Raw genomic sequence first — 18,215 nt, 5'->3', positions numbered from 1 at the left:
CAACCTAGGTTGACTAAGATATATATAATATATATAACTATATATATTATATATAAATAAATATATTATATATATAACCACATACGCCAAAGAATACATCCATCTTAACAAGGCCTAGGTGTTGTTTGATGTTATAACTACATAGTTTGTTGCTGAAGAAAAAAGTTGCTTCATGGTCGTCACATGATAATCTCATATTTGAATTAGCAAGAGTTATGAATTTCAGTTTGTTTAGTAATTCTTGCCTTTTTGTCTGCTGAATAAATCATAGAAGAGCTGTATAGTTTTAGTAAATTTTTCCTAAGGTATTCAAATGTTTATTCCCTAGGTTGAGTAGAATATAACTGAATGAACAAATTGAATGGGAAAAAGGTTTTCATGTATCGTGTATTTTGCATATTTTTATTAGGGGTGATTTAGGATTATAGCGATAGACAGTAATTTCCTTTTTTTTCTAGTATTTGCTTTCTTGCTCTCATATGCACACATTGTGTTTGTGATTTATATTGTGCTGATGCCTTGCTTCTTTTAGGTGTGGGCAGTTTTGAAACCCGGATTCTTAGCTCTTTTGGAAGATCCTTTTGATGCCAAGCTTTTGGATATAGTTGTGTTCGATGTACTTCCACCTTCTGATGGTAATGCTGAGGGTAGAGCTTCTCTTGCAAAAGCGATAAAGGAGCGAAATCCTTTGCGTTATGGGTTCATTGTGAGTCTTCTTGCACTTTCTGCTCTTTTTTGGGAAAAAAACTAGTGTTCATAACCATTTTTGAGTGATCAGAGAAGTTCAAACCATAGTTACTGGAAGCACTACTATACGGTGGGAATTGCGATTCCCAAGAAGCAGGAACCGGAAGCGGTGTGGAATCACGCTTCCTATGCATGGGAATCGTAATTCCCCAACAAGGGATTTACGGTTCCCATGTGATGGGAATCCTGATTCACACCCATGGAATCCCGATTCCTAAGGCTGAGTTTTTATTTTCATTAGAATTTTAATTCCTAAGTTGAGGAATTCAGTTTCTTGTATATAGGAATTCTAGTTCCTCATCATTTGTAGTGTGATTTTGTATAATGCAGCTACAAGCTCCTCTTTTTCTCTTGTTCATCTCAAATAAATGCATATATTAACATAATTTATAGAATATACATGCACATGACTTTGACTTTACTCTTATTGTTTTGATTGCAACAATTTTATTTTTTTGAATTACCATATCTAGTTTGATGTGTTTTTCTATATGCATGTTGGTTTGTTATGCTCTGTCTCAATTGCAATTGTTTGTTCTATGTTTCATTATATAGCTACATTTGTTCAAAACTTCAACTTGCTGAATTCTTGAATAGTATGTGTTGTTAGATGTTGTTTTGTTAGCATATGATATGTGTATATATAAAGAGAGACATGAGTAATGTCGAACGACATTACTGTGTCAAACCAGCGGACACATGGTAGCGCTCCACGTGTCTACTCATATGGCCTTTAGCGGCGGTCATGACCCCTGCTAAAGACCACTTTTGCAGAAAAAGTTTTTTCGCTGTTGATCATGCATGATTAGCGGTGGGGGATTGTCTGACATCCCTGTCTGGTGATGGGGCATTCGACGATACTTTCTCTCTCTCTCTCTCTCTCTCTTTCTATATATATATGTATATATATAGTAACATTTTCTACTCTTGTACATTTCATATTGTTTAAAGGTATCATACAATAGTTGATTATATTGTTAGGTTTAGTTTAAGTTTCTTAGAATTGTAACACGTGTGATGAGTTACACATCAATTGCTGCACAAATTTTTTTATCTCAATGCTTTGTATTCAAACTCCAAAATAAACTTATGAATTTGTAGTTTTTAAAGGTTTTGCATTTTTATTGATTGTATGTGTTTTTGGTTATTCTATTAAATGATTTTAGGTAGTTTTTCTAATAAGATGATATAATGGTTGTAAACCGGCAAACAAAAGAGAGAGAGAGAGAGAGAGAGAGAGAGAGAGAGAGAGAGAGAGAGAGAGAGAGAGAGAGAGAGAGAGATGTCTTATTTTTTCTAATTAGGTCTAATCTCTTTTAGTTTAACTAGAGATTAGCCAAAGGAATAAATTTACATTTAGGTCCCTCATTATTCATAAAATATCAAAACAGTCTTAAGAATAGATAAATTCTAAAGAGGTCCACTTATCTTAGCACTCCCCCTCAAGCTGGAGCATAGATATCAATCTTGCTCAGCTTGCCACAACATTTTGAGAAACTGGACCTGGCAATAGGCTTTGTAAAAATATCTGTAACTTAATCCTCACAGATTGCATTCTTGGTAGAGATTGTAAAAGTATCTTCAACAAGATACTATGATCAAGACCTTAATATTCTTGACGATAAGCACGTGCACACATGCACAACAAGAACTCTTTACAACACTTGTGCACAAAGGCACAATCTACCAAAACTCACAAATGCACACAAGCATAAAAATAAGGCATTTGTATTGAAGTATTTGGAGAGCATAAGCTCCAAAAAGAATGCTTTACAAAGGGGAGAAGACCCCTATTTATAACACAAAAGGGGGCCTTGGAGAGGCCCCAATGTGACCGTTGGAGCCTCTCCAACGGTCACAAATGTGATCGTTGGAGGGGCCCAACGATCATATTGGGACCCTACCAAGGCAATCCAAAAAGAAAAAAATAAAAAACTAAAAAAGAAAAAGTAAAAAATAAAAAAGAATTACATGCACATTCCAAATTGAATCTACCAAAAAATAAAAAAGACTAAAATACCCCTATGACTGATATATATATATATAATAAGTTAAATACATATATTATATATATATATATATGTATATGTATCTTTCTTTATATATATATAAAAAATATATATGGACATTACAATGATAATGGATTACAATTTAACACCCCCCTCAAACTTAAGGCATGATGACCGAAAGTTTGCCAAAAAGAAAGTTGAATTGTGGAGAACATAGAGCTTTGGTGAAGAAATCTGCCAACTGATATTCTGAAGTTACATATGGAAGATCTATAACTCCGAGATATGTTTCACGAATATAGTGACAGTCCATCTCAATGTGTTTAGTCCGTTCATGAAATATATGAATTTTGGCAATATAAATTGCACTCTTGCTATCACAATATAGCTTGGTGGGCCCTTCAACATTGATCCCCATGTCTTCTAACAGCTGATGCATCTATACAATTTCCATGGTAGTAGTTGCCATGTCTCGATATTCACCTTCAGTAGTTGATAGAGACACTTTTTGCTGCTTCTTGCATCTCCATGAGATCAACGAGTCTCCTAAGAATACACAAAAACCAATGGTGGAGTGACAATTATTTGGGTCACCTCTCCGGTCAGAGTCAGTATAAGCAATTAATTTTAATTCAGAAGAGGAGGATAAAAATACTCCCTTGTTTAGAGTACCCTTTATGTATTATACGATCCGCAAGATGACACTCATGTGAACCGATGTTGGTGCATGTGGAAACTAACTTGCAGTATGAATTGCATGAGAAATATTTGGTCTAGTAATACTTAGATAAATCAATGATCCCACAAGCTGTCTATAAGGGGTGGGATGGGAGAGAGAAATACCATCATCAATCTTCATTTTGGCTCCCACTATAGCAGGAGTTTCACAAACCTTGTCATCTGTAATACCTGACCTGTCAATAATCTCAGAGGCAAGCTTAGTTTGAGACAAAAAATACCCTCTATGAGAGTATGCTACTTCAATACCCCAAAAATAAGTTAGGAATCCCAAATCAGACATTTCAAATTTATCCTTTAAAATTGATTGTATGCTTTTAACCCCTTTAGAATCACTTCCGGTTATAAGCATATCATCTACATATAAGAGCAGAATGATAATTCCTGCATTGTTTTTTCTAACAAATAAGGCAGTGTCAGTGAAACAGGTTGAAAACCCATTTTCTATCATTACAGAGTTAAATTTATCATACCAAGCCTCGGGGGCTTGTTTTAAACCATATAGTGCTTTGCTGTAAAACCCGAAAAAAAAACTTGGATTCAGGTCAGATCCGGACTTGGACCCAATAGAGGCACCGCCTCCCTTGCGCCTTCTAAAGACAACAAGGCATGAGAGGGGTTTCAAATAGAAACCCCTTTCCCCTCTCGCTCTCTCGTGTCTCTCTGCACTCTCTCTCGCCCTCGACACTTTCTCTCTCTCGTCGGCTCGTCGGAGATCGCCCGACAATCCACCGCCTCTCCCACTCTCCTTGCTTTTGCCGAGCAGCGGCCTCTGGCGACACACGCACGCCGACGACCCTCCCTCCGACGACCTCCAGGTATGCACCCTTTTCCTCTTTCTTCTTTCGTTTTTCTTCTCTCTCCCTCTTTCTCTGCATTCACCGGAAGGCCGACAAGAGTCCAGTGGCCTCTGCCGTGCCTTCCCCTACCTCTCTCTCGCTCTGCTACTCCTTTGACAGGCAGGGGGCTTCGCCCCTTGGCTTTGCTTCCATTTTCCACAGGGAGGGTCGAGCCTCCTCCCTGTTCCTCGGTACCTCGAACAGCAGGGGAGGGGTCGAGCCCCTCCCTGCTCGGTGTTACGGCAGGGGAAGGGGTTGAGCCCCTCCCTACTCCCTGTTACGGCAGGGGAGGGGTCGAGCCCCCCTCCCTGCAACGCCGTTGTTCGGGGGAGGGGTCGAGCCCCCTCTCTGCTCCCTCTTCGCTTGCGTCAGGCAGGGGCTTCACCCCTTGCCTATTTGTGTGTTCGACAGGCAGGGGCCAAACCCCTACCTCTTTGCGTATTCGGCAGGCAGGGGCGAAGCCTCCTGCCTCTCCCTTTGTGTCTAGCGGGTAAGGGCCTCGCTCCTGCCTCTTTGCTCTTCCGGCAGGCAGGGCGAAGCCCCAACCTCCCTCGTTGCCTTCATCAGGCAGGGGTGCAACCCACTGCCTCCCCGTGGTTGTTGACAACAGGTCAGCAGTGGCTCGCAGCCCCTGCTTCCTTCACGTTCAGCAGGTTCGCAGGGGCACGCCGCCCCTGCTTCCTTCACGTCAGGTCAGCGGCAGTGCCCCTGACCTTCTATTTTTGGTGTTAGTTTGCTAAGACTGTGGCTTTTGCAGCTCGTACGATGGATCCCGCTCGCGCTTCGCTACCTGAGCCGTTAATCGCTTATACCCGCAGACGCCAACAAGCTCGCAACTCCCCAAGGTAGGGGAAGATTGCAAGAAGGACTTGGATAATTGAATTGAGTTCAATTAACTAAAAAGGATAAATATATATATATATATTTATATGAGTACACATTTAACTCAAGGACGCGGTTTCACGATCCTTGTCATTTACTTTCTGACATGTCTTTACTTTGCTGTCGCGCTTTGCGCCCAGGCTCTTGCTTTTGCAAATATTTCGTTACTGCCTTGCCATTACAGATGACGCTCAGGTTTTCGCTCATTGCATGTGCTATAAAGGCATCCTCATGGAGGATGCAAGAGGCATTTACCACTCTCCCTCTTGCGACAAGAGTTGAGTCAGGAGCTTAATGATACTTCCTCGTCTAAGGAGAGGGATCCCTTATATTTTGTGTTAATAAGGGTATTTTAGTAAAGATGTATTTTAGTGTAAAGTGAATATATCCTTCAAGATTCGATCTTTCTTTTTCCAGGTAATAGTTGAGTCTTCTATTCTTTTTTCTCTTCCTCTTTTTTCTTTCGTTTTCTCTCAAATCTGCATCTCTTCTCTTGGTTCTTGATTCTTAAATCATATATGCATATTTCTTGATTCCCTAATCTCTCTTTATCTTTATTTTCTCATTATTTCTTCCCCTTCAAATCAGATCTGCATAATTCTTGACTCTTTCTTTTCTCCTTACGATCTTGGATTTGAAATCTCTTTTATAAATTTCGTCTCGTTTGTGTTTTGGGTTGCATTTTTCTGGCCGAACCCGATTTATCAGATCTGAAAAATATATCGGATCTGAAAAACAGATTGACGTCATCTAAAGCCAACGATTCTTGTTTTGCGTCATTAAAAAAAAGGGATTCCAAGTTGACCTTGATGCGTGATGTCATTAAGATATTCTATTTGCAGCGGCATATCAGATTTACTCTTCACGTTCCTTTTTGCAAACAAAAAAAAGAAGACGTGACTGTTATTGCTGCGAATTACTGTCGCTAATTTTTTGCATCTTGGTTATTGATTATCTCATTTTCTTTAATTATTTGTTGCCCTATTTTATTTTTTTGCGTTGATTCTTTATTTACCTGGAATGGATTCAAGTTCCTCTTCAGGATCCATCTCTGCTAACTTTCTTGGCCAATTAATTTATGAAAAACTGAACTCCAACTACCTTACCTGGAAAAGACAAATTATTCATTTTATTAGGAATCAGGATCTTGCTGGTCACCTCGATGGATCAGTTATTGCTCCATCTGAGTTTCTTATACAGGAAGCTAAAGATGACAAAGGGGCTGTAACTGCAACGATGACCATTAGGAATCCAGATTTTGTCAACTGGATGAAGAAGGATCAAGCCTTAGTAGCGTACATCACTTCGACCCTATCTCAGGAGGTACTGGTGAGAATTCCAGATGATTGCACTACAATGACGTTATGGAATACATTACAGCAGACCTACTCACAAATTTCAGACGCCAAGATCATTTATTTGAAAAGAGAATTTAAGATGTTGAAGAATGAGGCATCCATGTCTATTATGAAATATTTCAACAAGATCAAGTCCATTACAGATAAGCTAGCGTTAATTGGATGTCAAGTGTTAGAGAAGGACAAAATTCAGCAAGTTCTAGCTGGCTTGGGACCCGAATTTCGTGTGTTGTCCACTACTTATAGCATGGTTTAGGTGGAAGAACCTATGCTATTTAGCATCAACCAAATAGTTCTACTCTACTGCTATATTTACTACTGGGCAGGTGTTGTGGTGACCTGGAATGATTCATGGTTCAACAAAGCAGACTCTATTGGGCTTATTTGCTTCAACCTCCTGCATGAGCAAAGCATCAAATGTTCATGTATGTTTATATTTGGGTTGAGAGGTTCAAACTCCGACCTAGATAACCAATGAAAGCTTCTCTTATTTAGTTTGTTATTAGCCTGAACATGCTTGATATAGACCAACAATAGACTGTCCACTTCATTTGAAGTCATCTACTTTCCATGATGAGACGGCCAAGATACCTGCAATTCCTCAAGAAGGTGGGACTCTTACTAATACATCTAGTCATTAGCATTTATCTAGGAAGGAGCAGACTGAGCTTTAAGGTTTCTACATCCTAATCAACCTTCTGATTTTTCCAATATACATTGGAAAAATGATTAGTTTGAGAACTATTATATCTATCATATGTTTCAAATAGATTTTTTTTTGTTGCAACATTTTTATGCACTTTAGTCACACTTTTGTCCACTTTCCTCCCCCACTGTTTGCCATATTAGAGGCCCTCAGGCTTTGGGAGTAATTTTTGCTCGTTAATGATCCCATGTTGAAATGCTTAATGGAAAATCATGTTTAATGGATGCATGCATTTGTTTGATATAAGAATGTCTAATCGACATTGCAACTTCTCAAAAGGTGTCTTGCGGGAACAGGACCATAAAGTTGAGGACCAATAATAAGGCTAAAGTCCATGACTGGGTTGCTTCAATTAATGATGCTGCTTTACGACCACCTGAAGGCTGGTGTCATTCTCACAGATTTGGTGCTTTTGCTCCTCTGAGGGGTCTTAATGAAGATGGCAGTCAAGCACAATGGTTTATTGATGGTCAGGCAGCATTTGAAGCAATTGCATCGTCGATTGAAAAAGCAAAATCAGAGGTCTATTTAAACTTTATGAAATTTGTCTTTAATCTTTTGTATGTGGATTTGTTGATCACTGATTACCCTGGAAGATCTCTGCAGATTTTCATTACTGATTGGTGGCTATGCCCAGAACTATACTTACGTCGTCCTTTTAATGTTCATGGCTCCTCTCGACTTGATGTTTTGCTGGAAGCAAAGGCTAAGCAAGGGGTTCAGGTACCTGACCCTAATTCTTGTTGATCCTGTGTACATGAGTAAGGCCACATAGCATTTGCTTTATTGATGTTCCCAGCATCTGTATCGTTGAGAGACTCACAATAAGCATCTTAAGCACATTTACTTTGGATTCTTTCTTGTGTTGTTTAAAGATGTTCGTTAGGTCCAAACTTGTAAAATTGATATGCACCGGCCAAGTTTTGCCTGTTCAAATCATATTGGTAGGTCATCTGAACCAAATTAACATAATAATTTGGCTTGGCAAGAAAGTAATCTCGTAAACCTGAGATGGTTGTCCTTTCCTTTTTTTACTGATTTTCCTAGGAAATTAGCCTTGTTTTTGGAGTTTTTTCTAATCATTGTGCAGAAAGGGGCATGTTTGTTTGGTCTTTTGGCACCTTTAGTGTCATTTCTCATTCCAACTAATGAAGCATTTTACTTCTCAAATCTCAATGACTTCAAAATTTTAGAAACCTATTCATGATTATGACCAATGTAGTAAGTATTGTATTTTTAGGTTTTCCGATGCGATACACACATGTATCTCGATACGGGTGTGTATCACACTGATACAGGGTCTATCTTACGATATACCCTTGTATCTTATGATACACCCAGATACGGGGGCGTATCTTATGATACACAATTTAATTTTTTTTTAACATGTAAGGCTCCTTAGAACCAATTCATATTCATTCCTAAAGAGCTGGAGAGTGATTTGAGGTTGATTTTTTGCAAGAAAAAAAGATGATAATGATAATCATTATTGACATTATCTAATTCATTTTTGTTTGAATTTTAAGAAAACTTTGTTATGAAATAATTTTAAGTATTGAAAGACACTGTTTTTTTTTTGTTTATGTAAACACACACTATTATGAATGTTGTGATTTGTTAGCTTTGTTTATTTCTTTAATATGCATATCATTTCATAGTTTACATTTTTTTTGGGTGAGATATGCATGTCATTCATAGCATATTATCTTGATTATTGGGTGTTGCAATGTCTTATGCAACTCACAAATGTTTGATATGTGATATTGTGGTTTTATCCTGTGCAATTCATCATTGTTTCTTGTGTTACAATTTTTTAGAAATTTTTTATTTTCTTGAATTTTTTGGATTTTTAATAAAAAATGTGATTTGGGCATGTCGGATGCTTGTTACGATACACTTTTTACAACCTTGGTTATGCCTTTTCTTTCTAAAAGATTCACTTTTTGAGCCATTCTTCCCAAATTAATGAGATGCATGGAAGGTGCTGCTAAATACTTCCAGTTTTTCTGTGGATGTAACAGCCTAAGTTCATGATTGCGATTTGTAAACATCTTTGTTGACTTGTACATTTTGTTGGCTATTTAGTGCATGCATGACACTACGATCTTTTTATTTATTTGATTTGGTGTTGTTTTTATCATTTTTCTGAAGATTTTTATACTTTTTCATCTTAAAGAAAGTCAATAAAATGCAATTTTTACAAATTTTCAGTTTTTTCTGTTATGATGCTTTTATTTGTTTAAGGTTCCACTATTTTTATCATTTTCTGAGAATTTTATATAATTTTCATGTTAAAAGCAATCAATTCTATCTGTTTTTACTATTTTTAAGTTTTTTTCACTGATATTATGTGTCTTGGATTTCCAGTGATTCTTGATTGCACAAGTTTGACAAAACTGCTTGTGATTATTATGTAAAAACCAACAGGCATATGCATTAAAATCTTTTATTGCTTTGTGTCTGAGGCCCTTGTTTGGTGACAGTAGTATTCTTGTTAAACCATAAAATAAATTGCCTTTTACAAATTCATAGTGCATTAAAATCTGCGTGATTTCTATGTGTCATTTTGTTAGTAAATTATGCATGTTATGAGTATGGATGTGATTATGATATGAAATTATAGATATCGTCTATGGGATACTATAAGTTGGCTAGATTCCATCTTTTTCCTGTTTCCTGGAAATAATATCAATGATTCATTTATCTCATAAAGACTATGCATATGTTGGAAGTTCTTTAAATATTTTGCAGTAATTTGGAATTTTGTTGCTGCCGTGTGTGACATTTAGTTCAGGAAGCACTGTTTCTTTTCCCTATAATGCTGAAATCCAAGAAATCCACTGATGGTGTGTTTTGGAATTGATCATATAAACTTTCCTTTATGATACAATAGATAAAATGTACAATAGATAAAATGAAGTTTCCAAAAACTTATTAGTGTTTTTTCTTTTCCATGGTGGGTCTCATAAGGCTGGGAGGCCGATTGACTCAACCAGAGTTTTACTTCATATGGGGGTGGGCTCATTAAGTTACCTGTATCCCTCTGAAGGTTTCCACGTCGTTAAAAAAAGTTACAAGCTATGTAGTCAAAAGCGCTAGGCGGTGCCTAGTCGGTAGATCCCTAAAAAGACTAGTCAAGGACTAGGCAGGACTAGTCGGTACCCCAATTAGAGTATAAAAAAAGATACAAATATACATAAAAATATGTTTAACTCTTTTACTAATAAGATTTTTCCATCACACAAGTACAAAATTACAGATGTTTTCATAAAATGTATTAATATACATAACCAATATATATATATATATATATATAATTGTACACACACACACGTATATATATATATATATATATTTATTCAATTATTCATAACATGTTCAGTATAATCAACAAAATATGCTTTCAGCTTTTCAAAGAAGCACAATACACATTCATATTAATATAACTAACATATTACATAATCCATAATACTCAACATGATTTCAGGCTTTTATAGAAAAGTTCATCAGAAACAAAGTAGCACACGTATAATAAAAATAATCAATTAAAATTAACTATGCATGCTTTCAATGTTTCACAAAAAATCCCAAAAGAAAAGTAACACATACACATATATATATATATATGCATGTTTTCATCATTTCATACAACAAATCACACAAACACACACACACACACATATATAATTATATATACAAAAATTACTAGAATATATATAATATATAATAATAAACAACTAAACTGCCCTCGTGTCTAGGCGGGAGCCGCTTGTTAAAATGTAGCTCCTAAAATCATTGTAAATATAAATATATATATTTATATACATAGAGATATATTTACATATAATATATTATATGTACATATATCTCTATATATATAAATATATATATTTATATATTTTTACCCGAAAGGGCATTTCTGTCATTTCCTGTTTTGCGCATATTCACTTTTAGAATATGCTGTAATTTTCTTTTTATTTTTACTTTTGTAATTTCTTTTTTCTTTTTATTTTTTGATTTATTTTATGTGCATTGGGGGTCCCCCAATAGAGTCGTTGGGGGCCCCCAACGGTCACAAATGTGACCGTTGGGGGCTCCCAACGACTCCTTTGGGAGCCCCCCCTTTGCACCTTCTAACATTTGTATAAATAGGGGTGTTCCCCCCTTGTATTTCCTAAGCTTGAGAGTCTCAAGCATTTGCTTTTATATATTGAAATACATGCATTATTGCATGTTTATTATTTATACACTTTTTGTGTATTTTGTTCAAGTGTTGTGAGAGTGCTTTCGTGCACTTCTTTTATAAAGTTTTTATGCTTGTTTATGTATTGTCTCTTCGTAGACAATTTCACATGGTATCAGAGCTCGGTTGGTGATTGGAGATCGTGAGATACGCCTTTGTTCGAGTGCCTCGAAAACCGTGCCTTCGGATTTTTTGAGATTGAAGTGGTGGATCTTGCTTCTCAAATATTTTAGAAGGATCTTGTGCTAAGAAGAAGTTGAAACATCGTATTGGTACGTCTTTTTTCTTCTTCTCTCTACGTCTTAATGGGTGAGAAAGAGTCTCACTTTGCCCTGGGCTTCAAATTGAATGGGTCCAACTATCATATTTGGGCCGGGAATATGGAGGCCCACATAAAAGGAAAAGGATTGTGGGGTTATGTGCAAGGAACAATTCCGGAGCCGGAACCCAAGATAACCATAATGGATGGAAGTGAAATCAAGATTCTTGAGGGAGAGGAAAGGATCAAAGCTCTTGAAGAATACTCAAAGAAACACGACGAATGGGAAATGAAGAACTTCAAGATTCTTTCTTGGTTCTTCGCATCCGTCGAAACGAAGATTAATGCAAACATTATCAAATTCAAAAAGGCATCGGAAACTTGGCATTATCTCGAGAAAATGTATACATCAAGAGACCTATCTCATAAGTATTACCTTCAAAAGAAGGCCCTCTCCCTTACTCAAGGTGAAATGTCTATTAGGGAATATTTTGCCGATCTTTCCTCTATTTGGGATGAGCTCTCTATGCTTGAACCAAAATGGAGTGGAGAGGCAATTGAACTCCGCCACAAGCAACTTGAAGAAGATCGTTTCTTCAATTTTTTGAATGGGTTGAGATCGGAATTTGAGCAAATAAGGTCGTCACTTCTATCCTCATTTACTCCTCCCTCTCTTGAAGATGTTCTCACCAAATTAAGTGGTGAGGAGACTCGTATGAATTTATGTAAACAAGGACCAAGTGTTCTTATGGTTCCTTGTAATTATGAAGAAAATAATGAGGTTAATGCCGTATCAAGACCCAGAAATAATGTAAAGACCTATCGTCCTCCTCACTTTAAATTCCAAAATCAAGGAGGAGATGGTGGACAAAGAGGGAAGCGGGACTATAGCAAGACTATATGTCACTTTTGTAAAGAACTGGGGCATATCAAGCCAGTATGTCCCAAATGGAAGAAGCTTCTTGCTATGGCCACCACCGGCGCACCACAAAAGGAAGAGGCATCATCAAGTGGGTCACTCTCGTTGAACCAAATAATGGAAGCCCTTCAACCTCTTCTCAAGGGAGCTACATCCGGTGCCGCCGTGTCTACTTCTTCCATTCCAGGTAAAGTCCCTTGGCTTTTGGACTCAGGTGCATCCTTTCATATGTCCCCAAACATGTTTTCACTTTCCGATTATTCAAAAAATGCTTATCCATCCTTTGTTTCCACTGCGGATGGAACTTCTCTTGAAATTAAAGGAATAGGTAATTTTGAACTCAAGATTTTTTTATTCCAAAAATTAGATTTATACCTAAACTTAATTTAAATCTTCTTTCTGTTTCTCAACTCTCGGATCATGGTTGTGATATTAAATTTTCATGTGATAAATGTTTAATACAGGATCGCCTGTCCGGGAAATTGATTGGGGAAGGCTTTAGAAAAGACGATTTATACTACATGGAATCTCTTCGAGTTCCAAAATCTTTTTGTAATGTTGCCCGAAACAAAGATATAAACATGTGGCACAAAAGACTTGGTCATCCTAATATCACCAAGTTGTCTTACTTACATTTTGCAAAAGACCTATGTAAAAGTTCCTTTTCTTGTAATGACTGTATTCTAGAAAAAATGAAAAGTTTACCTTTTGAGCAAAGAACTATGTTCTCATCAAAACCTTTTGAAATTATTCACTCCGATGTTTGGGGACCAGCACCTGTTGTCTCAAAAGGTGGTTTTTCTTATTATGTTATTTTTGTGGATGATTTCTCTAGATATTCATGGATCTTTTTTCTTAAATTCAAACATGAAGTCTTTTCATGCTTTAGAACTTTCCATTCGATGATCAAGAATCAATTTAATAGTAACATAAAGATTTTTAGAAGTGATTCTGGAGGAGAATATCTCTCCAACCAATTTAAAATATATCTTGAAGATCAAGGAATCATTCACTAAAGATCTTGTCCTAAAACCCCCCAACAGAATGGGTTGGCCGAAAGAAAACATAGACATATTATTGAGACCACTAGAACCCTTCTTATTTCTCAAAACATACCAAAAAATTTTTGGGCTGAAGCTGCTCTTGCTTCTGTTTATCTAATAAATCGTTTGCCTTCTAGAATATTAGGAAAAATATCCCCGTTTGAGATCTTGTATAAACTCGAACCAGATTATAATAGGTTACGAGTCTTCGGGTGTAAGTGTTTCATTCTTACGGATAAGAATGACAAACTCTCTCCCAAGGCTATCCCCTGCGCTTTTCTTGGATATTCCGAAACTCAAAAGGGATTTCGATGCTATGATCTTCGAGAAGATAAATTATATGTTTCTAGAAATGTAACTTTTTTGGAAAATGAAAGTGGATTTGAAAAAAATGTTTCTCAACAAGAAAATTTTGATTATTCCTTCCTTTTTGACTTATTATCTAGTAATGATGATACATCCAGTGATGATGATATGTCATCAAACCATGATGAGAACATTGAAAGTAATATCGAAGAGCATAACCAACAAGAAGACAGGATTTCTAATGATCCTATAACATACTCTCGTAGAAACCAGGACACCTTTAGAAGTGCTATTGACCAATATAGTGAACTCATTCCTGTTCTCGATCACCGAAGGTCTGAGAGGAATAGGAGACCTCCCACTCGTTTTGTCTCCTTTGATTCCTTTTCGCCCCGATATAGGGATTGTCTTAGTGCCATTCATTCTTATTTTGAACCAAGAAACTTTGAAGAAGCAAAGAAATGTATAGAATGGCAAGAAGCTATGCAAAATGAACTTAGTGCTCTTAAAAGGGCTGAAACGTGGGATTTTCAATCTCTACCTATAGGAAAGAAAACTATAGGTTGTCGATGGGTATTTAAAGTTAAAACTAAGAGTGACGGATCACTTGAAAGGTATAAGGCTCGCTTAGTTGCAAAAGGGTATGGGCAAGAGTATGAGATTGATTATGAAGAAACTTTTGCTCCTGTAGCCCGAATGGTTACAGTTAGGTGTCTTATCACTATTGCATCTATCAAAAATTGGAATATCTTTCAAATGGATGTGAAAAATGCCTTTTTAAATGGTGATCTTAATGAAGAAGTGTATATGGATGCTCCACCTGGCATGAAGATCCCTAAAAATAAAGTCCTTCGTCTTCGAAAGGCCCTTTATGGTTTGAAACAGGCCCCCAATGCCTGGTATGACAGATTTACCAGTGTAATGCTGGAAAATGGTTTCTCCTCATGTTATACTGATACTGCTCTATTTACTAGAAAATCTACAACAGGGATTGTAATATTGTTATTATATGTTGATGACATGTTAATCACAGGTGATGATATACAAGGAGTCAAGGGTATTAAGTCCGTCTTGACTTCAAAATTTGAGATGTCAGACTTAGGTTTTCTGACATATTTTCTTGGAATTGAGGTTGCCTATTCGCAACGTGGTTATTTTCTATCTCAGTCTAAACTTGCTTGTGAGATTATTGACAGATCAGGGATTTCTGATGACAAAGTATGTGAAACTCCTGAAGTTGTGGGAGTCAAAATGAAGATTGACGACGGTGTTCCTCTAACTGATCCTACTCCTTACAGACAGTTGGTAGGTTCTTTAATGTATCTTAGCATTACTCGACCCGATTTGTCACATGCTATACACATCGCCAGTCAGTTTCAACATGCTCCTACAACCGTCCATATGGGTGCTGTACTTCGCATCATCAGATACTTGAAGGGAACAGTGAATAAGGGAGTATTCCTATCCTCTTCTTCTGAATTAAAATTGCTTGCTTATACTGACTCAGATTGGGGAGGTGACCCTAGTAACCGTCACTCCACCACTGGTTTTTGTATTTTTTTAGGAGAATCCTTGATCTCGTGGCGATGTAAAAAGCAACAGAAGGTCTTCTTATCATCCACTGAAGCCGAATACAGAGCCATGGCATCTACCACCATGGAAATAGTATGAATTCGACGTCTTTTGGAAGATATGGGAGTAGTTGTCAAAGAACCAACAAAGCTATGCTGTGACAATAAAAGTGCCATCTACATTGCCAAGAACCACACATTTCACGAGCGAACAAAGCATATAGAGATGGATTGTCATTATGTTCGAGAGGAATACTTGAAGAAGGTCATTGATCTGCCATATGTGACATCTGAGTATCAACTTGCCGACTTCTTCACAAAAGCTCTATGTTCGCCCAGATTTCATTTCCTTCTTGACAAACTTGCGGTTATCACACCGTAAGTTTGAGGGGGGGTGTTAAAATGTAGCTCCTAAAATCATTGTAAATATAAATATATATATTTATATACATAGAGATATATTTACATACAATATATTATATGTACATATATCTCTATATATATAAATATATATATTTATATATTTTTACCCGAAAGGGCATTTCTGTCATTTCCTGTTTTGCGCATATTCACTTTTAGAATATGCTGTAATTTTCTTTTTATTTTTACTTTTGTAATTTCTTTTTTCTTTTTATTTTTTGATTTATTTTATGTGCATTGGGGGTCCCCCAATAGAGTCGTTGGGGGCCCCCAACGGTCACAAATGTGACCGTTGGGGGCTCCCAACGACTCCTTTGGGAGCCCCCCCTTTGCACCTTCTAACATTTGTATAAATAGGGGTGTTCCCCCCTTGTATTTCCTAAGCTTGAGAGTCTCAAGCATTTGCTTTTATATATTGAAATACATGCATTATTGCATGTTTATTATTTATACACTTTTTGTGTATTTTGTTCAAGTGTTGTGAGAGTGCTTTCGTGCACTTCTTTTATAAAGTTTTTATGCTTGTTTATGTATTGTCTCTTCGTAGACAATTTCACACCGCTTAGTCACCGACTAGGTGCCTTAGTCGGTGTCTAGTCGGCAAAATTAGTACCTTTTAAGGTACCCATAATCGGGACTTTTTACTATATAGGTTACAAGTAGGGGCGTCAACGGGTTGGGTTTGGTTCGGACCCAGGTGGTACCAGACTTGGACCCGGTTTTCGGGTATGGTATCAGGTCCAAACCTGGGTCTAATCGGGTCCACTATAAGAAAAACCATACCCGGACCCGATAAGAACTATGAACCACACCCGGTAAAACTATATATATATTTTTTTATCATTTTTACATTGAAAAATTGCAGGTCTTAATTGGAACTCGGATCAGGTCCAGGTCTGGTATAAAATTTCACCAACTATACCCGGGTCCATGTATTAATCGGACCTTCGGGTCCGGACTCGGGTCTTAATCAGGTCTTATTATTTATCACCATACCCGGACCCTATAGGGTTTGGTTTGGGTCGGGTCTGGTAAACCAGGCCCGTTGACACCCCTAGTTACAAGATAGGAAATAATGTAACCTGAATAACAAATGGATCCACCTGAATCTAACCCACTATTATTCAAGTCTCACTTTTTATGCTCACTTCCGCCTATTCATGTATCATAGAAATAGGTACCTAACTTAGACCTATGGCGCCCTCCGGGGGCTCCCTCAAACAATATAGTGGTTGTATCGTTCGGGCCCCTTAGACGCAAGGGTCCCTCACTTTAAGTCCATAATCAGAGGACAAGCTACTCAACATCAACAACAATTATCTTATAGTAACCAGTGAAGCCGACCATCCCATAAGGGCTCTACACATCTGGCTAGGTGGGTGATCTTAAGACATTCAAATTGAAGGATGTCACAAGTTCGATACCTAGGGTGTGTCCCTTTACTTTAACACCAAAGCAGTAGGCTCTCTGGTGGGCAAGGGGGGTGGCTGAGGGGTTTTAACCGCTTGGGTGTGGTCCGTACGGCAGAGCATCAATCTCTCCTGGGCCCCACCACCTTAACCGAGGTTTACCTTTGATAAATATAAAAAAAAAGACCTAATGGTTATCGGATTGAAAAATCACATCATTTATACTATTTCCTATAAACTAAGAAGCTAGTTTTAATCTACCTGCAATTTTGTAAATGTAGGAACTTACCTGATCTAAGGGTAAATTTTGGAAGACCAACAAGTCATAATTGATTCATTTTCAATGCAATTTCTTATTTTAGTTTTTCTCATAACTGTAGTAAAAGATAAGTAAAAGAAAAAACTTGAAGCCATGCTGCCTCTATCTCCCTTCATTTAATCATCTTGAAATTGTATTCTAAGCCATTGGATCTAAAGTAATCTGGTGTCTGATGGAAGGGACTAGGTGCTTTGGTAGCACACTATTGTTACCATATATGGCTGTTCATGCTGAATAGTTCCATGTTGAAAGTCACCAATGATTTGGTAACAATATTCTATTCCAAGATTTGGATAATCATGTAATGTCTCCTGACCTTATTTGCATGGATTGCAATCAACAGATCTATATACTTTTTATGCAAAAAAGTTGCACATTTGAAGATTAACAGTGTATAATACAGTCAGTGGTGACCAACTGACTACATAATAATCTTGAAAGGTATCC

The 18,215-nt window shown here is 37.2% G+C and overlaps 1 protein-coding gene across 1 annotated transcript in view; it reads left to right on the top strand.

The window, feature by feature from the left end:
* Positions 1–18,215, top strand: part of LOC149833647 (phospholipase D zeta 1-like) — a 155,388-nt gene that overhangs the window by 43,605 nt on the left and 93,568 nt on the right. Inside the window, exons 7-9 of the mRNA XM_090009189.1 lie at positions 533–706; positions 7,559–7,801; positions 7,886–8,002. Of these exons, the coding sequence (XP_089865315.1) occupies positions 533–706; positions 7,559–7,801; positions 7,886–8,002 (534 nt within the window). The remainder of the gene's footprint in view (positions 1–532; positions 707–7,558; positions 7,802–7,885; positions 8,003–18,215) is intronic.

The sequence above is a fragment of the Nuphar pumila genome, chromosome 6 (assembly GCF_984573655.1).
Source record: "Nuphar pumila chromosome 6, dmNupPumi1.hap1.1, whole genome shotgun sequence".
Taxonomy (NCBI): Eukaryota; Viridiplantae; Streptophyta; class Magnoliopsida; order Nymphaeales; family Nymphaeaceae; genus Nuphar; species Nuphar pumila.
Note: the sequence above shows the minus strand (reverse complement) of the source record. Positions and strands in the feature narration are given on the sequence as shown.